Below are 22,360 nucleotides of genomic sequence, written 5' to 3' on the forward strand. Positions count from 1 at the left end.
GTAATGTATTTTTAGTAGGAGACCATGCTGCAGCATCTTTTTCCAAATTTTGGCTGATGGCAGTATAGAGGCTGTCAGTATTCTGTACAGACTGCACAGGTTTGCTTAGCAAGTTTTCATTTTAGAGTGTATCACTTTAAGAATATATCACTTTAGAATATATCACTTTAACCACTTTAAATGGTTAATAGCTAAAGTCTTCTAGGCAGGCACCATTTTCCCCTTTGTGTACTCCTATCACAGTGGTTTTCTCCTTGGTCAGTCGAGTTCCTGACTGCCATTCAAGAGAACTGGAATAGCAAATAACCTCTTCAAGGAAAACCTCACGTTGGATTTCCCATTTGTGGAATGTTGTAAAATTAGCATTCAAGTATTGTATGCCTTGGTCACCTTGGAAAATACAGTGTCATCTCTGCAGCCTGGTTGGACTAGTCCCTGCCTGCATCATTTGGCAGCAGTTTGGAAAAACACTTGCAGGAAAAATCTTACCTAATGCTGAACAAGGACCATTATCTGAATGAGGGAAATCTCTCAGAGAAGCCTGTTTTCCCTGTCTTCTGTTGTACAGTTCTGACTTCATATCCATGCATCATCACTTTCATCCTTATTTACAAATGCAAGACACAACATTAACAGGGTCTCTTCCTCTCTAGAAGAGCTTCTCCCTCGAGCAGATCTTTGCCAAACACCAGCTCTAAACCAATTGCTGTATTCTTAAAATGCTTTAAACAAGACTTGTAAGGAAGTACCACATTTCCAGAATAACTCTTTAATTATATACTTTGGGGACTGTCTTCTTACTCCACTGCGCCATGAAAGATTAATTTTCTCTTGGCATTATAAAAATCCCTAGATAATGTTTTTTTCTGTTCCTCAAGACAATGTGTGCTTTCTTTTACTGTAATCAAATATTAAACTATGCAGAAAACGAGACATCTGAAGCATCTGAGGCATCAAACACAAGAGAATAGGATGTGTGAGAAATTCTAAGAGAAGTCAATGAGTCATAGTGGGAGTGACCTACATTCTGTCTTAAAAGGCTTCAAGGAATAACGATCATAGTAAGTTTTTGCAGTAGAGTGGGTCTCTTGCGACATCCACCACATATTGCAGTCTGAATGGACAGGGCTGCCAGTGGCTTCTGCTCCAGGATTGTGCTTAGGACCAGTTGTGGTGCTGCAGCAGCAGGAGGTTGGTGGGACGCCATCCTGGAGGAACTGCCAGGAGTAGAGGTGTTGGGAGAGTAGTTAACAGCTAGAAAGTGGCAGAAGCTGCAGAGGGCAGTTGTGTTGCTGGTTGGAGTTTTCACCGTTGCTTTTAGTCTGATCCCAGTAGGATTTAAGTCCAATTAGGTTGACAGGATAATGGTATCTTGGTGTCCAATGGCTGTAAAATTGTATTTAGCAAGATGTTAGCTGGATGATGTATTCCGAATAGTGCTCCCATAAGATGCAGGTTTATGTCAGTGGTGGTAGTGAGGGACAAGAGCCACAATAAGCAGTTGTGGATTGTTTAAAAATCAGATTAAGGGAAATGTTTTTAAAAACGAGCAGTTGTCTCACGTGTTACCATGTCTTGCACACAGTATAGTAGCAGCACTGCAAGGTGCAGGTGACAATAGTGGTTTCACTCTGTAGGAGCCATTCAGTAGCAGCTGGTTTTGCACATGCTGACAGAAGAATCACTGGAGCACTTTTCAGTGTATCCAACACCAGCTACTAAGAGTCTTCATCTGGAATTTCTGCAAAGTAATTGATATCTTTAGCTAAATGAAACCAAAGTTGGGAAGCATTTTCTTTGTGCAGTCTGTAAAGCTGAGCCAAGAATGTATTTCTGCATTAACTCTGCTCTGCGCTATGCAGATTTTCATCCTCTCTTCAGTGTCAAAAAACTTCTGAAATAGTGTGCCTGCATAAAGAGCACAGTAATAGGGGGGATATATTGTCAGCCACCTGACCTGTATGGTAGCACGGTGTGCTAAGAGGCGAAGGCACAAAGAGCTGCCAGACTGGCACTGTCAGACTTCAGCCATGCCTGTGTAAGTCACAATGAGGCATCATTAGAAAATGGCATTTTCAGTGCTTCAAAAGGCCTTGAAGCACCTCATCAGAGGGCACAAAAGAAGAATCAGTCCTTGAGTTTTTGCCCTGGGAACTGCACAGAACCTGAACACTACAACTGAAAGGCACTTAGTAAGAGTCCTTAATGTGGTCAAATTCAATGTCCTACTAAGACGTAAAAGCAAGAAAGTAATCTGGCACAGTAAAGCTTAATTGTTCAAAAGCAACAACAACCACAACAAACAGCTAGATAAAAATGAGGGGGCAAATTAGACGCAGTCAGGTTTCCTGTGATCCCTGCAATGGGAGAAAGAGGTTTCCGTGTTAATGAAGCAGAGAAAACATTTTTCAATTCAAATACGTTCTAAGGTAGCAAATGTAATTTGAAGCAATTTAAAAGCAGTTAATATGTTTTGAAGAAGGAACATCGGCAGTTTCGGTTTGTGGAGGTGAGTGTCCTGTGTCCAGGTCGGTGTGTCCACAGGAAGCCTGTGTTTGTGTGTGTCTTTGGTAGGTTCTATGGGAGCACACTGTAACAGGCTCCCTTCCTTCCCCCTGAAGTCAGATGCTGCCCCATCTACCACAGTGGCAGCTCGCTTAGGGGACATGTGCCAGCTTTGGCTGAGGTCCCCTGTGCTGGGCGATTTGATCTCCTTCATTTGGCACAAGCTGTGACAGGATGGTGAGCTCTCCCTGATGAAGGAGACAGTAAAAGCAATTCAGCATTCCTATTCAAAGCATGAAGGAGAAGTGAAACAGGATCCCTCACTTCATTTACTCAGTGTGGAAAATTTAGATCCTTCTTTCTCTTAAGCCAGGACTTGTCTCAGGGCTTGTCTGTTTTCTACCCTCCCACTGCATCTCACTATAGCAGGCTTGTGGCTGGCTGCTGCTTGGGTTTTGGCATGAGGAATGGAGGTAACATACTATAATGAAGCATTACAGTTCTTCTGAGGTTGCCGTCCTTGTTTTGCTGTTATTAATCCCTCCTAAAAGGTTCATTGTCTTGAGAGGAAATAGAATCAATGATTCACTGGGCCAAAATCTGTCATTAAGAATGTCACACTGCAACACTTTCAGATCGCCAGGCTACTGAGTGGTACAACAGAAGCCCCTATCTAAGGTAGTCCTGAGAAGGCAACAGCTGAATTCCCACTTCACTTCAAATGGCCAATAAATCTCACTGAATGACAGATGGTTAGGTTTCAGGAGGATGATGGAAGAGAAAATTCATAGCTGCTGCTATTCTGAGAACCCTGAGCACCACAATGATTTGATACACACATAAAGGTTAAGATGATCCTGCAGATGAGGATCAGATGGCTAGGTGTTTGGATTAAAACAAACATGTGCTTTTCACAAAGAAATTAATGTAACTCTTTGCATTTTTTATTTAATTTGTGTTGTGAATCTCCCCGTCAGGTGATTGAACTATAGAAATAAAACCAGAAGTAAGTCAACCCAAAAAGAAAACATGAGAAAAAAAAAAAAGACAGGCAAAAATACCCAACACAAAAACTTCCTGTGATGAAAGCAAAATCTCTGTCTCACACTCTGACCTTGGTGCAAGCATACCACAGTGAGGTGGCAGAAATCCATGTTCTGGAATGATTTCTTGCTGCTGAACACCAGAGAAAAGCGATCTCTTACTATGTTGGCATCACCAAGCAGCATGGTGTGAGTGGAACAAAGCAATTAGTGCTGAGCATTCGGTCTCTGTGTTACAGATGCTTTAGCCCCCTGGCCTTAGAATCACAAGGCTAACACAGGTGAGTGACAGTCTATGGTTGTGATCTCCACCCCTGAGAACAGGATAACAAAACTCAGCCACAATTGCACAGAAACTTGGTTTGGTGGATTTCTAGTGAGTTTTCTGAACACAAGGTAAGGGTAGGTTTATGCTGTATGTGATAACATAGTTAATTTGTTTTTTACAGGTGTTATCCCTCAAATATATTCAGTTTTATGTCTGCAATTTCTGTTATTCTGGACTCGGATGAACTGTGTAAAGCAAGAATTATGAAAGCAGAACCTCAGCATAGTGATAGTTAAAATCACTGCAGTAATTTTAATCATACGCATTCATCCTTCTTTTCAATACAACATTTAAGCCTAATTGTACTATGAAAAGCCAATGGTGCTATCTTATTCAACATATCTTCTGGTTGGTTGTTCTTAGTTACGTATTTTAAGAAGCAGAAAGGGTGGTGCGTAACCAGCTATAGAACCTCCTCTTGATGTTAATCTGTTTATAAGATTGCTTCTTGGTGTCTGCAATACTTACACCTCAAGCTGCCGTTAAGTATTCTGCCAGTGTGGAAATAGCCCTGCTTTGCAAACTAAATCAGTTCCACTTGAATAATTTAGAGAGCACCTTGGAAGGAAAACAAACCAAGGGAATAAAAATGTTCTAAATGTTCTGGTTAGACGTCTTTCATGGGATATGTTTTTATTTGCACATAAATCCATTTTTTGTGTAGTCACTATTTAACTTCATAAATAGACATGAACGAGAAAAATGGCATAGTACAGGCATGATCTTAGTTTCCAGTGTTTTAATCCTATTTTATATGCTCAGTAAAACTGAGGTTAAAGCCAAATGCCAAAACCTGAAGCCCTCCCTGAAATGATACTTTGAACTTCTGCAATTTTAGCTGCTAGCGCTAATGAATGTATAATGTGCTCTTGCTAGAGCAAATGGTTTGTTCCAAAGTGGGCTTGTTTTCTCTAGCTTATCCTGTCATTAGCAGTCCCTCCCTGACGAGTGCTACAAGTACTAAATATATTACCATCATCAGCTTCTACCAGTACCTGCCATGCGTCCTCAGAAAACTCACTGGATTCTTGACTTCGACCTAAAAAAACCTGTTTGCTCAGACAAGATTGTTGAAAGTGTCTCATTGCCCTCCATAAACCAGACCGAATTCACACAGATCTGGCTTGCAGATAGAATCTTTCTGATCATTCACCTTTTCGGTTTCTCCATAGGCACATGAATTAGCAAAGACTGGTAAGAAGATTTTCCTAATTAAGTTCATTATGCACTTCAGAAGGATCTCTGTAGGCATAGAAAGAAACCAGTGTTGTTCTGCTTGCTGCCTTTTGTTGTCTTCTCTGTTCTGAAATTAAATTAGCTCTTGGGCAGCTGCCTTTCCTTGCTCTGTGGTGAGGTATGCACAGTGTCTCTTAGGGTTAATAAATGGCTGTTCCTAATATGTTCCTCTCATGACAATCATTCCAGTACAGTCATAAAGTGCATGTCCTGATTTATTAAGATATTACAGTAAAATACTCAGACTGCTTCCGTGAGTACCTCACAAGGAATGTACATCTGGAATTTATAAATGCAGTGGTGTAAGTGTCACATACACAATGGATTGCCGATGTTGAAAGTGGTGGCATCAAAATGATGTTGAAATGAGTGAAAAATATTCTAAAAGCCCCTAAATTTCTGACCTGATGGTCTTGTGTAATATTTGTATGGTTTCATATTGACACCAGTATTACTTCTTCTTCTTTTACAATTCACCTGCTGCATCTCTTTAAATATTCATCGTGACCACCATGCTGGCCGAACTAGGTACCACAGCATCATTTGATATGCATCCTAAACTCTTCTCCTTTCCTTTCCAGCCTCTGGTCTTTCAGGCACTAAGCAGCATCTACCTGGCTAGAGTTTTACTTCCATCTTGGTGGCTTTTCTTGGTGATGGCTTTGATTCATCTGTCTCAATTTTATCCATTAAAAATGTTAGCGTTAAAGTTTCTAGCATGTGAGCCATAGGCAATTGCTGTCATTTGCCTTAGGAGGAGAGTGCTTCCATCCATTTGTTTAAATAGAGCCTGATTTCAATTCAGATGTCTAACTTGCAGAGGGCTGCAGGGAGAGGAGATGAAACCCAGCCTTAGTGATTACCATAAAGGTTTACAGAGGAATCTGATTTCCTCAACAATCTTAAATGCTGGCCTCATGCTTTGATTTTGTTCCCTCTAGGATGCGATAAAATTAGAGGGATTAGTCTTGGACTTTTTCCATTTCAAAAGGAGCATGTTTTCACTTTCACCTAATGACACTTGCCCACTAAGGAAAATGTGTGCCTTGAAATGCACATTAAAAGCAAATTAAAAGTAACAGCTGCCGTGAAATTTCAAAGCAGAACTGTTCATTGTCATTGCACAGGCAATTGCACATTAAGGTTGGGTAGTACAAAACCCTACATTGCCATTAAAGTTGGTTTGTGTTGCACAGAGCCAAAGGACGTGGATAGATGCATCCTCTGCCTCAGAGTATTAAATCCTAAGCCAAAATTTATTCAAGTCAAACAGAAGTTTTTATTGGCTTTGATAGTAGCTGGGACAGGCCTTGAAGCCCCAGAACTTCAAAGGAGCTCTGTAGTTCTCTGTGACTGTACTTAAAAAAGGCATGAAAAATGTAAGCAATTCCACCTGATCCTCTACCAAGGGCTGTTTCTTAATCATGTCAGATTACAGGGGAGACCAACATTAACTGGGCACTGATCTATTTGTGGGAACCAGGCAATATGTTTGACACTGTTAACACTCATTCATGTGGTCCTTTAATTCTCATTTGACGTAAAACACTGAGAACTTTTGTGCAAGTTATTTTCCTCTCTTTTTTTTGCTTCCTTCTAAAGCTATTTTCATAGTGTACCTAAGTTAAATGTGCTCTATCTTATTTATAAAGATGATAATCAATATAGAAATCAGAGTCTTCATTTGCATCGTGCTATGCTTCAATATGAGCACAGCTTCTCCCTCTCTCTTGATGAGTGCTGTTTACCAAATTCTTTATATAGGGAGTTTTTCAAAGTAATGAATGTTGCAAAAGATGATGAGGGGTTTTGTTGGTTCATGCTGTTGAATGATCCCATCTGACTGCCCTTCTGACACCCGCATGCTAATTTTGGAGCTCAGGAATTGCAGCACTGCTCTTTTGGATCAAGATTTTGAGCTATATCTCAAAGCATGTGGAAATGTGTCATGTAAACTCTACATATTAAGCAATATTTTGATGAGTCATGTAATATAAAGCATGACTTAAAATATCTTTTCACATCTATACTACACCAATCTGTTTCAATCTGCTGCTTCTGCTCCTCTTTATCACACCCCATTGCTCTCTGCTCACCCCTGCATCTCTGTATGTCACCCTCTCCTTTCAGCTCCTACCTAGGTCATTAGGCCCAGATGCAAATGAAAAGCTCGGCAGCTCAGTCCTGCAAAGCCTACACTGCATTGCAGAGTTAGGTCTAGAGGGGCTGAGAGACAGGTTCCGAAGTTTCCTGAGCTCTGAAGAGTGGGAGAGGGAGAAAACATTCGTTAACTGTGCAAACCATAGTCCCTCATCCCCTTTATTCAGGCAATTCTTACCATGAGCAGATGGAAACTAATGGCAGGGTTTACACAGTGTATCCCACGTACACAGAACGTGGAATTGCAGAGCAGTTCACTATTGTCTAATAGCTAAGACTGGTGAGTTACTGAGCTAATATGCCACCACCCCAGCAAAGCACTAGATTGCAATGGGGTTGAACCTTCATGTTGCTTTTCTTGTTTTCCCCTTAGATTTTAATACCTTTTCAGGTCACAGTTTTCCCTGCAAAATTTTCTCAATTTTCTGTCTATTCCAGTCTCAACAAACTTGTCTCTGCCTGCTGTTTTGTTTTCCACGCTTTGCACATCTCTAGCCAACATGCTTTCTCACAGCATCCCTTCACATCTCAGCTGCAATCTCAGGAGCCTGAGCCCTGGTTGTGCAAATGCACTGAATCAAAACCAGCCCTTTGCTCACTTGTGGCCACAACCTGGGGATTGCAAATAGGCTCCTTGGAGTGACCCCAGCTGAGGGCACACCTCTGCCAGCTGCTATGAAATGCTGAAGACAGAGATGTGTTTCTCACATGAAGCTACCGTGGAGCTAGGTAGGAATCCAAGACTCAGTGCCTGACACCTTAAATCATGATATTTCTCCTCTGGGTGGGAAGGGTAGGAGATGAGATAGTTACCACCCACTAGTCTAGTAATAATCTAGCATTTGGAGCATCTACTCTGCTGTCATAGTTTAACCCCAGCCAGCAGCTAAACATCACGCAGCCGCTCGCTCACTTCCCCCTCAGTGGGGTGGGGGAGAGGATCGGAAGAATAAAAGTGAGAGAACTCGTGGGTTAAGATAAAGACAGTTTAAAGGTAAAGCAAAAGCTATGCCCAAGTGAGCTAAATAAGGAATTCAGTCACTACTTCCCATGGTCAGGCAGGTGCTCAGCCATCTCCAGGAGAGCAGGGCTCTCTCATGCATAATCTCCAATACGGGTGTTGCAGCAGGTTCAGGTGCAGAGCTGGACTTCTGCTTGTGATGTGGAGTGCCATATATCTCACCTCAGCTCTCCCTGCTGCCAGCAAGGTGGAGTGAGACAAAGCCAACCTCACTCCAAGCCTGAGGTGTTGTAATAAGAAAAAAAGACTTTCTAAGAAGAATCCTATTCTCCTTCCCCCAAATGCCCATATCTTTTGATCTTGCTTTTGGATTTTAGAAGCTTTTTAGCAAAAACTGGCTAACAGGAAAAAGGGGTTTTGGCAGATGTGAAGAGAAGGATCAGAAGAAACTTGTGTCATGCTTGACATACAGAAAGCGGAGGCTTCAAAGATTTGTTCATGGGTAGGTATCCTTTATACTGAAATAATTAGTGGTGTGTGTATCACTGCTCTGACCTGTGCCTCTCAGCAGCCCCTCTGAGCTCCTTGTTAAACTTCATGTCAACTGGTGCATGTCAGCCCTGGCACAGTGAAGCTGTTGACACCTGCACTTATTCTACTAACACTCTTAAATTTATTCCATGCTCATCTGCTATTCCATTAACCTTGATTAGAAATTCTTCCCTTGACTTTGAAGGGGACACGACCAGGTCTTTTGCTTCAAAACTAAAGTATGAGGGTACCTGAAAATACTGGTTTTGAATGATGCTATGCTGAGATGAAGAGAGATCAGTGCCTATATTCAGCTCCAGGTTCTACTCATGTGTTTTCTGCAAATCCTTGCCCCATCCATTGCAAATCTTTATCCTTATTTTGAGCCTTCAGTCTGCTCTCTGACCTTGCTCCTCATTTTTCCTTAGTATGACAGTTTTACAGGTGCTCAGGGAATACAGGAAATATATGAAGCCCATGACCTCTCTCTACAGAGCAATGCATTCATTATTGATTATACAACATGCATTCTATTCATCTAAGGGCATTTGCAGGTTTTTTAAATTTAATTGATATGCAACAGTAATGAATTAATTGGTGATTGAGATTTTGCTATAGGTTTTCCTTCTAAAAGCACTGATTTCAAGAGCCAAACAATTAGAAGATAACATTACTGTGTAGTTATTTCTCTTGTCTTGCTGCATGCTGTTTCTGAGACACAACAGGGAGAACAGTAGCAATGTGTGAACATTTCTCAATCCCGTTTTGAAGAGGTGAAAGGGAAGGGAGAAGGTGTTAAATTTTAATTTGGATTATGTATAACTTTAACTTTTACCGAGGCTGCCTCTGATAAAAGATGCAAAAAGCTGCAAAAAGATGCTTCTAAAATAAGACCAGCATAACATTATTAGCTAAAGACTTCTTTTTTCCCCCCACAGCGTGAGAAAAAATCACTGTCTCGCATGCCAAGGACTAGGAAGCGTGCAACAGTTGGAGAGTTTGGTTCCTATAGTGACTGTTAGAGCAACTGTTAGCATCCAGAATGTCTTTTCATCTAATGATTGAAATAGTTCAGAAAAATCTCCTTTCAGAGACAGTTGCTGGATGAGTGTTTATTGTCATTCCTACATCTATACTAAGGTGATACAGATCAGAAATGGAGTCTGTGGCAAAGCAAGTTTTGCTGGGATCTGGATGTAAAGGTTACCTGGCCTCCAAATCCTGCCGTTTGCTTATACTGTTTTAAATGCTGCAGAGAGATGTTTCTGGGAAAAAAATAACCAAACCTGGAACACTACTTTTCAAGCCAGCTGAATAATACACTAGCCACAGGTAAATAACAATCTCCTAAACCAGGCAGGCCATTTACAAGTAGGACTGTTTTAACTGTCTCCAGGGACTGCTTCCCCCTCCATCACCTTTGGGATGTTATGATAATATGAATTAAAGATTTTTTCCCAGTAAAAAGAAATGTATGTTGGAACTTTTCAGGGTGCTGCTCTTATTCATTTTGATGAGAGAAGTGCTGGCATTCCCAAAGCTCTGATACAGAGCACAGGCATGAAATTCAGTTCGGGATTCCTTGGAACAATTTAGGGAGTATGGTGAGAGAAGGCAGGTCCAATCTATCTCAGTTAAGAACAAACCATGTATCAAGAAAGAAGAGTGGAGAGATTTGAATAAGGATCCCTGACAATCAAAAGCTGGGGATATCTTCAGAGATTCCATAGACATAAAACCTGACTTTTGACTTCACAACTTAAAGTAGCAGATGCTACAATTTGCTAGAGTCTCAAGAGGTGCCTTTTTGAAGTTTGGTTCAATATTTTCCTGTGGTTTATGGTCTTCATAATTAAAGTGCTTCTCCTGTGGCCAGAGATCACATCATTCCCTACAGAGCCAGGCTTTTTAGGACATGCCTGATGGGTCTAGGTCTCGTAACTCCCTAGTGCTGCTCTCACAGGCGACCTTCTGCATACCCGTAAGCAGATCCATGGTAGCTCTAAACTGTTATTACTTCCTTGGAGGCAGTGAGTGTCAAGACGGGAAAATCTGCTGCAGGAGAAGAGGCTTCCGGCTTCCATAGCCGAGCTCCAGGTGATAAGAAAGAAAAATGTACTGATACTTTGAAAGTGCTGTGTCAGATATTAAGCCAGCACAATTAGTCCACAATGGTTTACGAGATTCTGTCTTCTTGAAGAAACCCAAATCCTATGACTTTTGTAAAGAAAATAATTACATTTATTATTTTGCATGTTTATATTATCTTGCATTTCACGGCCTTTTGAAATCAGGGGCACACACAATCACAACAGTTATGCTAGTCATCTTCCTCCAGTTTTAAACACTCCAGGATTAGGATTACTCATCTTTCACAATGCCCCTCCTCCTCCAAGCCCATGTGAACTGTGGAAGCAATGGCACTGTGTAAATGTGCATTAGCACCAGGAATAAAAAGAGAGGCTGGATGATGCTTTGATGTGCTCATAATATCATTATCAGCTAATTCATGAGCAAAGAGTCATTTATGGAATAAAATTGATGCCATGCAGCTGGTCCCTTTACAAGTGCCTAACTTGTGAGACGAACTCACCACTGGCGAGGTGGGTGCCCCAGTGAAGGCAAGATTGTGGTGGAATGGCTTAAAGAAAAGAGAGAGATTAAGTGTCACAATATTTATTTTTATTGTTATGCAAATGGGAGATGTGATTTTCCAGATTCTCACTGCAAAAACTGGGAATATCACAAATACATTCGATAGGAAAGAGCCTATGGAAAATTGTGTGTGGAGGAATACACATTCAAGCAAAGAGGTTGCCTGTTATTCCAGGAGAGATCAAAAAGGTGCCTTACATAAAAGCTTTCTGTCTTTTAACCTGACAGTTAAAAGGGCAGGTATTTCTGATTCTGGCCAAGGAAGATGGAATGTGTCTCTTGAAGTTGAAATGTTGTCTTCTTAGTCTTCCAACTAAGAAGAAATGTGTCAAGCACATCTAGCCCCAGATTTCTCAAAAGCAATTTTCAATCACTTCTGAATGCTGACCTCAGATAGAATAAAGGAGCCTGAATTTTAGCTAAGAGTGGTTGGTACTTAGCAGAAAAGTTATATCATGCATCTAAAGATTTAGTTTGGGAGAGTCTTTTTTTTTTTTTAATTCTACTTTTTTTTTTCTTTCAGTGTAAATTATGTTCTGGATTTTTTTCCACATAAGTGGGAAAGCTCATATGCTGTCAGCACAATTCTCCAAAATTCATCTTCTGTACCACTCACTGTGGTTTTAATTTAAAACCTGACACATTAGGGGATGAGGCCAACCGTAGCACGAGTATCCTATTCAGCATTCATTTCTAATGCCAGAAATGGTACTGGGTACACAGCCTATCAAGATACTGTTTCCATTAAAATTATAAAACGTAGAGCAAATTTCTTTGTGCAGCCTCCTTTGCGATGGGTGTAGGCTGGCAGTTATCCTCACCGAGGGACGGAGCTGCACGTCCCTGCAGCTCTGGCCTTGCAGAAGTTCATTCTTGGATCTCAAGAAAAGCTTTTCCTCCTCACCACTGCAGTCTTTTCCTCAAGTTCCTATTTTATTGACACTGCAACTGTGTAACAAGTAGAAATCTCTGGTATTAACTGGTACTTAATTCCTCGCTCCTACCCCCACCTGCAACCCTAAAGGATTTGGTTCTCTTGTTATGTCTTCTTACCTACTTGTGCAGCCTCAAACCCAAAGATTCACCCAAAGGCAGCAGTAATTCCAGGTATTTTCAGGTTCAACGTGTGTTAGCATAGTAATGACCCAGATGTTAATTTGAAGTTAGGTTAGTGAAGGAAAATGTTGAAAAAGAATAATCTGTATTTTGCTATGATAAGAAGAATTTTAATTAAAAATAAATGCCTAAGTCTTTACTTACAGAACATGTATGGCTATTGAAAATTTCCTCTGTAATTAGAGTTTTACAGGCTTTGGCACACATTTATTTTATGCAAGTACTTTTCCTTTTGACATTTATTTTCCACTGTCTTCCTTGCTTTCCATGTCTTGTGATTCTGCCAGGCAGCTCTCCTCTCTGTGACCCACATTCAAAAAGCAGCAAGACCTGCAGAAACTGCCCTGATAACTAAGCTAGTTGTTTACTGTCCATTACATGCTTACCTAAACCACCAGTAGAGTGCCAAGCTGTTGTTTATAAAAGGAGATTTAAACAACAGTTTGATTATTCAAGATCAATTCAGATCCTGTACATCTTAAGTCATTTAACTTCTCATGTTGCTTTCCCACGATTGCTGATCTGTCTCAACTGACAAGTGACAATTTGGGTCCATACATTCTGCCTCTTCAAACCCTCAGTTACAGTATGATTTCAACTCTGGGCTGTCCTGCAGCTTCATTTGAACAATCTTCATTTCCCACTCCATTTTGCCGCTGCAGAGAGTATTAATGTGGTATGCTTGTGATGGGCATGTCTTTCGTCTGCCATGTCCAGTGTGTGAGTTGTGTCTCCGTGTACTGCTGTTTGTAGAGCTCTGTGAGGTGAAAGTTGCTGTGTTGCTCCAAAGTAGGTGATAGCTGTATTGTAATTATCACTGCAATGGAGATGGCTTCAATACACCCAACAGTTTCTGCTCTCTCAACTCTCTTGTAGAATTGGCTCCTATGGACCAGTGTCTTCTAATTTTATTGCTTTACAGGAATGAAGAGTGCACAGAAAAGCAGAAATGCGTGATGAGGAAACCATGTGTCAAAAGAGATGTAGATTTCTTCTTTTTCTGACTAACACTTTGAGTGAACAGGGACCACCACCTGGCAAAAGTGGTAATGTAGCAGTAGCGGTAATCCTTACCTTCTCCCTTCCCCTCAGAGATTTTACATTCAAAAATCACCACTGATTTAAGAGCATGCTTCTATGAATGACTGATCATCCCTGCTATTAAAAACTGAAACTGAAGTGAGATCTCATTTTAAAATACCAACAAATAAACAATAACCCAACAAATACATAGGGAAATCAAGCAGGTAAACTGTAAGTGATTCTGTGTTTTTAAACATTGTCTATTTCAGACTAAAGCATCAGAAACACACAGAGAAATTTGCTTTGGAACACATGTTAGTGGAGAAATTTTCTCTTAAGAGATTTACAATAGATGTTATGTGATGGATAGGGAGTATGGAGAAATTAGCCTGACTTCTTGCTGATAATTACTTTCTTAAATAAGGCTGATGGAGAGCAACACACACATTAGTAAACCTGTCACTAAAAAAGCCAGTTCTGTCTGTTGTCCCAGGCTGTTCAATGGGGCAAAGCCAGCTCAGGTTATCTGACTGGAGACGAAGAGAGAGGCTGTATGATGCAGTACAGCCCATACATCTTCATGCTCCCCATCCACCACCATGAAAATGCATTTTTGGGCTTGGTGGTGGTGGATCTCCTATCATTATATCAGATAACGGGACAAAAAGGCATGACAGAGTGCCCTCCTGAATAGCCCAAATGCAATCAAATACATTCTGTGCTGCTGACATGCGTTATCTTGGTTATCCTTTGGTGAAGAAAATGCATGAGTAATCAAAGTTAAGACCACCTCATTCCATGATTTGTTTGTTATTTAAGTGGTGGGGTCCTTCTGGATTTAGATGCCAAACTGTCCAGAAAGAAAAACTCTGAAGATGTGAAAAATGACTTCAAAGGATTTGGGAGCCCTGTGCACACTGGGAGTTTGTTTTGATCTTTCACCAGCTTAACAGCATTATAACAGACTGCCTGCAATCTTTTGGATAAAATCATTCCTTGGTTGCTATGATGTGTTTTCTTTGTTTCCTGCTTTTGCTTGGTTGGGGTTTTTTTAAATTATGATTTTAAAAGATGCTTATGTGAGAATTAAATAAGCATATCCTTTTATGTAGGTCACGATTTCTTAGTAATGATTGTTACTGCTGCAGTCAGAATGTTAAATCTAATTCCTAATGCTGCAGGAAAATGTGTTGTGCAGGTCTGGGACCAGGCAGATGTCATAAATACAAAGTCTCAGGAAACGTAGCTGGACTTACAAGGCATACGAGACAATCTTCTTTTGGCAGCTACGAGACCTTCTGTCTTATGTTTTGTTCCAGTCTGAAAAATAAATGAAAAGCATTACAAACAGAACAACTTCCTATAGAGGAACACAGGCACAGGCTCAGAGTCTGGAGTTCCAGGGTTTTGCTTTGCATTGCTTTTATTTTTTTCCTCAGCCAGAAGAGAATTAGGGGCTGTGGTATCTAAGCAAGCCGACTTTGCTATCCTTGAGTGACTGGTGCTGAGCCACTCTGTATTTGGAAGATTTTGGGTTGCTTAATTGTCAAGGGAGGACAGAGTTTTATTGCAGCTTCTCTCTAGTTTTGACTGCGAGCTGTAACTTCAGGAACGAGATCAAAAGCCTGAAGCTGGTCTGGAGCCAGTTTATTGCTGTTGGATGCTACATCAAGATAGGAGTGAGCAATGGATAGGAGGAGGACGCAGAGAGCGGTGCAATGGCAAGCCAAGGCACACCACCCACATTCAGGGCCTGCACCAGTGACCCCAGCTTGGGCGCAGCCAGGGTGCAGGTCCCCCAGCTGCAGCACCCAACTATGCTGCATGCCCACGTTGCTGCAGCCCCCAAACAAGGGTGAAAGACTTCAAAAGGGGCTTGGAAACTTGGAGCGGCTCTGACCTGGAGGGAATTCCTAGGGGGTAAGTGGATGCCTCACGCTCTCTGGCTGTACGAGGGCCGCTTGTACCAGTAGCAGACACAGCCTCCGACTGCCGCAGCGCTGGAAGTGTCTGGCAATCTTCATCCCCGTTATCTCCCTTGATGATTTTATTACCTAGAGGACCGGCCCCATCGCCAGCAGAGGCCCAACAACCGCTGCCTATCCCGAAGAGCCCGGGGAGGGCTGAGGCGAAGAGGCCCGCAGCGCACCTGAGGCAGCGGCGGCCCCGCCTCCCCCCTCTGTGTCTTTAAGGCCCTCCTCCTCTTCCTCACCCTGCTCCTCCCCGCTGGCCCTCACTACATCCATCCAGCCATCCCTGCCTCGCCGCTGCTCTCTGTCGCCGGGCTCTGCCTCGCCCGCCTGCCTTTCCCCCCCGCCTTCCCCATCCCCGCCGCCAGCCATGGCCGACATGAAGACCGGCATCTTCGCCAAAAACGTCCAGAAACGCCTCAACCGCGCCCAGGAGAAGGTGCGCTGCGGGGCATCGCGGAGAGCGGCTGTGGGGCCGGGGAGGGGCGGCCTCGCCCCGGTGGGCAGGAGGGGGAAGGCGGTGGCGATGCCTGCGGTTCGTGAGGGGAGGGCGATCCCGCTTTCCACTCAGCGCTTCCCCTCTGCCCTCTCGGGGTCTGCGGAGCCGCCGGCGGGGTCGGCTGAGGCGGGAGGTGGGGGTGTTGTTATGTAACTGCCCCACATAACGGTACCCGCCGCCCCTCGGCCGTGCCGGTGTCCGTCCCTTCCTCACCTCCGGGCGGCCTGAGGGTCGCTGCCCTCGAGGGATGCGGTGGTGCCGGTGCTCGCTTGCCGCAGGCCCGCAAGGGCCGCCGCTTCCTCGCCCGTGGGGATAGGCCGGGATCGCACCGCCGTGGGGCCACCGAGTTGCGGTGCCGGCCCGCGGCGGGCAAGCGGGGTTCGCCTCGCCTCACCGCCCGCTCTCCTAAGAGGATTGCATTTCCTTTAATATCCACGCCGGCTCATCCCCGGCTGGAGCGCTCCTCTCCGAGCGGTGTGACAGGAACCCCCTTCGTGTGGCAGGAGCCCGCGGCTTCGTTGGCAGCGCTCCGGTTTTGGGGGGCTGGTCAGGGTTGTGCAGTTAATAGCGATGGTTGCTTGGAAAGCTCGGCGCCGATTCTGGCGTTTCTGTTGCCTGGAAATGAACAACCGTCAGAGTCGGGGAGAATTTGCATGAGTTCCTGGTCGGAAATGCTGGCTGCTGTTTATTTTGCTCCTTTTCAGTAATAAAAGCGGATCGGTATAAATGTTCCACACAGTAACTCCTGTTTAGCTGTTTGCTGTTGCAGAACAGGACCAGATACAGACATTAAACCATGCAGAAAAGCTTTTGTGGATGACTATATATAGCATCCCTATCAGCTATTAGGACGGTTGGTTATAAAGCTGTTCTCAGCATGAATTTGGGAGGCACAGTTGTCAGCAAACATTGCAAGACATCTCTGTTGAGGGCACATAAAACCTTTATATCCCTCTAGCATGTATCCTGTGCTGCTCCATGCCCTATGTAATAGGGCTCTGGAGAATTAATAGAGATTATTTTATGACCAGTATTTCTCAGACTTCACTGCCTGTAAATCCCTACTTCCTTTTGGCCACAAATTGAGCTCTGTGGAGCTCAAAGGGAATAAGAAGTGGAGCAATTAATATGTAGAAAAGTCTCATATGTAATCATGTCATTATTTAAGAATCTAATGGTTGAGGCTGTCATTCATAGGCAAGTGATGGATCTTTCCCTTTCAAATACTCCTGTCTAGCTCCCAAGGTCATAAAGTACAAGACTCTTCAGTACCAAAGTCATGATAGTGTTCATCAGGCCATTCCTGAAGGCTCCAACTGTTACCGAGTAAAACACCTAATATTCTCTTTAGTAGTTTGAAGGGATCAGATGACTATGGTGTGAGTTGAGGTGGGTCTGTAGCTGGAATAGAAGCCTAACAATCCTGTCTTTGTCAGTGTTGTTACACCAGTGCTTTACCAGATGGTTAATTATAAGTCTTTACAATCCCGTGTACTCTTCTCAGGTGTGTCTGTTCTTGTTTACTGAAATGTGTGAGCATACCAGAGGGCGCTCCTTAATCCAAGTCCTTGAGGTGCTGGTGTCCTGGCAAAGGCTACTTGTGCATCAGCCCTAGGGTAGACACCTCAAGCCCAGCGGGTGCCTTGGGTGCAACCTGGCGATGCTGCTGTGTGCCAGATGGGCTGCTTTATATCAGCCATGCTAACAAGGGGGAGTTTGTCTATTTTGATCTGCATGTATTGCAGTCAAGTGTCTGGTGATTTTGGCCTCACTGTGGTGTCTGTGGCGGCTATTTCTTATAGAAGTGGTCTAAATGTTTCATATTTACAAACAATGAAAGCTGTTAGCAGGTCACACAGTACCATGTAACTCTGTATCCTTGCTTCCCTTTTCATGGCATGCATATGCAGTGATTGTGTGAGATCATCAGTTCTCTTGTGCCTACAGTTCTGGTTAGCTTTGAGTTCCATTATGGTTATTAAACAAGAGATCCTGCTTTATTTTTGCTTAAACTTAACCTTAAAAAAACCGCAAACAAACAAAAACATAAAACCAAAAAACAAACCCCGAAGGTCCCCAAGTGGGAGTGATAGGAAATGACTGATTTTTGTTTGTTTGCTCTGGGGGCTTGATGCCAAGAAGTTAATTGTATTTAGGAGTTAAAAGTCTATGATTTACCTGACTTCTGATGGTCCGAATAGGATGGCATTGTGACAGATGTGTAATACCAGACTGACTTAAAGAGTGTTTGAATGCGTTAAGTTGTTTCATCTTGTTGCTGTTATTGGGCACCTTCAGTTTAATCTGTTGTTATAGTCAGTTGTGTTTCTAAAGAATTTATACATGTTTTCCAATTATTCTTTATTGATGGAACATAAGTATTAAAGACATAAATACATACGTAAACCATAAGCCTTCATTTATGGAAACTTCTTCTAATGATGCTATCATTATCTGCAATTCTTTGCAGTCTAGAAGAAACAGTTGTAGGTTGTAGGTAGTGAATGTGCCCATATACACGTATGTCTGATCCCTATGTTACAAAAGCTAAATGACTGACATAAAACCATCTCATATTGGGTAAATTAAACTGTCTGAAGTGGTAATGAGGGGAGGAAGGCAGTTGTCCAAAATGGGCTGGACCGAGCTAGTACTCAAAATGTGAATTTGAACATCTAGAAATAGTAAATGATCACTTCATTTTTCACGTCATGCATAAAATAGTAACACGTGTGCCCTGGCACCTGATTTTGAATCAATAAGTGTCCCATTTACTGAATTACACCAGTTTTCACTGCATTTCTTCACTCACTTCCCCCCCCCCAAGTTCAGGATGTGCTGAGCTGGCAGCGTCTGTTGAAAGCTGCCAACAGTCAGCAGGAGGATCTGGATTAATGTTTTAAAAGTATTGGTGATATTTAGGAGCCTAGAAGTCAGATATAAATGAAACACTGATGTGTTTAAAGGTCTGTTTATACTGAAACCTGAATAGATGTACTGGTAGCCAAGGCTGGCTGAGTCAGTTCTGAGGACAAGACTACTTGGAAGAAAAGGCTTGTAAAATGGACTAACATCGGCTAGCTTGCAAACAGCAGAGACCTCCCAGGATTTGTTGTAGATTGTTAAAAGGGGTCCTGCTGTAACATCTGCTATCTCCTTTAGTACTCTGGAATGAATCCCCTCTGGTGCTGTGGACTTCATGAATACTCAACAGGTACAACTGGTCCCTTACAATTTCAGTGTCCACAAATGGAAAGGTACTGTTCCTGCAGGTGTGGTCCTCCATTTCAGAGGATTGAGCTGCCAAAGGTAGTGCCATGCACATTTACTATAGCGCAGAGAGTGAATGGCTATTATGAGTGGTCTCTGGTCAACAGGGTTGATTTCTGCCATGGCCTGAGAGAAGAGTGGATGAACCCAGAAGACTTTCAAACACTACACTTCATGCTTGCTGCTTGAAAATCTGTGCAGATGGTCAAATTATCTCAAAGTGATCCGCAGTTCTTGTCCCCATTGGAAGGTGTGTAACTCCTTCCCACAACGTGCCAGCTGAGGCATTGGCTCTGCTGCATGGTTGTGGATATTCCAGTGCCTTCTGCTAGTGCAAGGCTGGGAAGAAATGTCATCAGAGGTTTCCTTATCATTTTGTGGTAGGGAAGGGAGGAAGTAGGAAGATGACCAGAATAGAGTAGAATAGCATAGCACAGCATACCTCAGCTGGAAGGGGCCCTACAGTGATCATCAGTCCAACTGCCTGGCCACTTCAGAGCTGACCAAAAGTTCAAGCATGGTATTAAGGACATTGTCTAAATGCCACTTCACCACTGATGGGTGTGGGGCGCCGATCCCCTCTCCAGGAAGCCTTTGCCAGGGTTTGACCACCCTTGCATCATAAACAGGGTTGTTGCTGTCACAGCACTTCCAAAATTCAGGTTCAGGAAGACTTGTTTGTGGGAGTTTTTTGTGTGGCTCTTGAAAATCCACCTAATGCATTTTTTGATGTTGAGCTTCTTGTCATTAGTATATCTGGTTTCATCAAAAATTAAATATTCCAGTTTGAGAACTTTGGAGGCTTAACTAGTGTTTAAAGAATTGTAAAGGAGGAGGTTCCATAAAGGATACACATGCAGGAGATGGATGCAAGAATATATTTGTGATAGGCATGTTATGTGTATTGTACCTGTGCTGACTTGCCTGCAGTGTGATGATATAGTTCTGGCAATCTTTGGGCTCATAAAAACAAATTGCTGTCTAATGATTTAAGACATTGGCCCCACAGATGTTATAAAATCTGGTAAACTGGAGTCATTACAGTATTATGACAGACTACAACATCTAGGGCCTTGCTGGCAACAAGCACATGCAATGATGAGGCAACTTCATCTCTGAAGATCTAATTGTTAATTCTGGGTTTAAAAACCCAGAATAGAAGCCAATAATTTCTCATATGATGATATGGTCTCAACTATACAGCTCAAATTCTTCTAGCTTCAGGCTGCAGTATAATAAAAAAATGAATTTCCCTTTTTTAGTTTCTTTTATTTTTCATAGAAATTGTAGAAGAGGGGGAGCACAAGTGGTCATTTGGCCCATTCTAAAACAAAGCAGAACCAGCTGTACTTAAAATTATTCCTTAGGAGTGATTTTCTTGGCAGCTCTTTTAAGTATGTAATGGTGGAGATTTTGCAGCTTTCCTGAAATTATCTATGCCACTCATTCAGAAAGACCTCACTGAACAGAAAGGTCTTTTTTTGCAATTCAAGCCCTTTCTTCCCCATTCTAGCTTTCCTTGTTGTAGAGGAGTGTGTCCTTTCTTTTTTTTCTCAAAATTTACAAGTGATATTCCTCTCTTGTCAGCATTCCATATGATCTCACTGGAGTTATCATATAACCTTCCCAATCAGGCCAAATAGTAGCTATTATTAACATAGTGATTGCTTTCAACTCTTAGTTTCTAATGTGCAGATTAAAAGGTAGAGTTAGATTCTGGTTGCCAAGCACAGAAAAAAAGGAGAGAGAAAACCCCTGTTAGGCTCTTGAGTCATATGAGGGAAGGTAATGTTTCTTGTGTTCAGTTTTCTCCCCATATGCAGTGTTAGCCATGAGTTACCATTTAATACATACTTCCTTGCTGCCACTGAGCTTCCATCAAATCAAGAAAGTACTGTTTCTTCTGTTTTATGGGCAACATATCTTCTTGTTTGCTGACTAAAGCATTATTAATATCAAGGCGAGCTCTTCTTCTGTTCTTGCTTGGCAGTTTCACCTTTTCACTTTGATTCTTCCTCTTTCAAATGTTCTCTTTACACTTCACTTAGACCCTCTCTTTTATTTTGTTTTTAAAAATCTGCTGCTAATTTGTTGGGCTCGGGTCTGGACTCTTCACTACATCATGCTCTCTAGTAAATACTTTCTCTTGCGTGGTTGTATTGTCTAAGACCCAATGTTTCTGACCCAAGGTCTTGCAGGCCTTCAGTGAGGCTGTCATCAGTGGCCCCCATCCCCTCATCAGTGGCCCCCATCCCCTCCTCAGTGCACTGCCACCTTCCTGTTGTGGCATGATTAAGCGTGTGACTTACAGGCACATAGTGGAGAGATGCTGGGGTGGTGATAACCTGTGTACCTGGAAAATACAGGAATTCTTGGTCCAGACTGATCACTACCGCCTGCCTCCTAGAGCAGGATGTGCTGCCAGGGGAATCCACTTTGCTTTTTGCCTCAGTAGCCTAAGTTTTCTACACTGGCTGGGAGAAACTGTGAAGGAAGCCGCTCAGCACCTTGTCATAGCAGGATATCACAGTGGGGATAAACGGTAGAGAAAAGCAGGCAAACATGGGGAGGAGAGGAGGGCATGGAGGAGAGAGCAGCATGGCTGGCCAGGTCATGGAGAGCCCTTTCACTGGCTTGACAGCTAACAAAAGCAAGAATGGGATGACAGACTACTGAGCTTGGGAGAAAATGAAATTAAAGAGGGGAAGATGCCTTTTAACACTCCTGCAGTTGCCTACATGAAGAGGGCCACAGCTCCCTCAACTTGCTGGGATATGGCAGGGGGATTTCTTCACCTGCCCAAAATATGCACGGGGGATTCATCCCCACCAAGTTCTCTGATCAGGCAGCACTCACTGCCTGTTATGCCAGTCCTCCTGCTCACCTCAGGGACTGCAGAGCGTGGGGAGAAGGGGTAGCAGATGGCTCTGCCACTTCAACATGCAGAGCATTTTCCCTAGGGAACTGCTGTTTGGTATAGTTCATTGAGCTCTGCTGCAAACTCAGCTGTTTGGAGCCTCCAATCCAAAGTGTCTCAAGTGCTGGGTTGCTCTTCCCTAAATA

At 42.9% G+C, this 22,360-nt stretch overlaps 2 protein-coding genes across 4 annotated transcripts in view; both read left to right on the forward strand.

The window, feature by feature from the left end:
- Positions 1 to 22,360, forward strand: part of VPS41 (VPS41 subunit of HOPS complex) — a 222,817-nt gene that overhangs the window by 100,500 nt on the left and 99,957 nt on the right. The window lies entirely within an intron of this gene.
- LOC130611113 (amphiphysin) overlaps positions 15,801 to 22,360 on the forward strand; it is a 107,781-nt gene continuing 101,221 nt past the window's right edge. For all 3 annotated transcript variants that reach the window (XM_057431530.1, XM_057431531.1, XM_057431532.1), the window contains exon 1: positions 15,801 to 15,967. In XM_057431530.1, coding sequence (XP_057287513.1) covers positions 15,899 to 15,967 — 69 coding nt within the window. In that variant the 5' untranslated portion in view covers positions 15,801 to 15,898. The remainder of the gene's footprint in view (positions 15,968 to 22,360) is intronic.

Source organism: Pezoporus wallicus, unplaced genomic scaffold (genome assembly GCF_028554395.1).
Source record: "Pezoporus wallicus isolate ANWC-B61680 ecotype Strahan unplaced genomic scaffold, APGP_CSIRO_Pwel_v1 scaffold_11491, whole genome shotgun sequence".
In the NCBI taxonomy this organism is placed as follows: Eukaryota; Metazoa; Chordata; class Aves; order Psittaciformes; family Psittacidae; genus Pezoporus; species Pezoporus wallicus.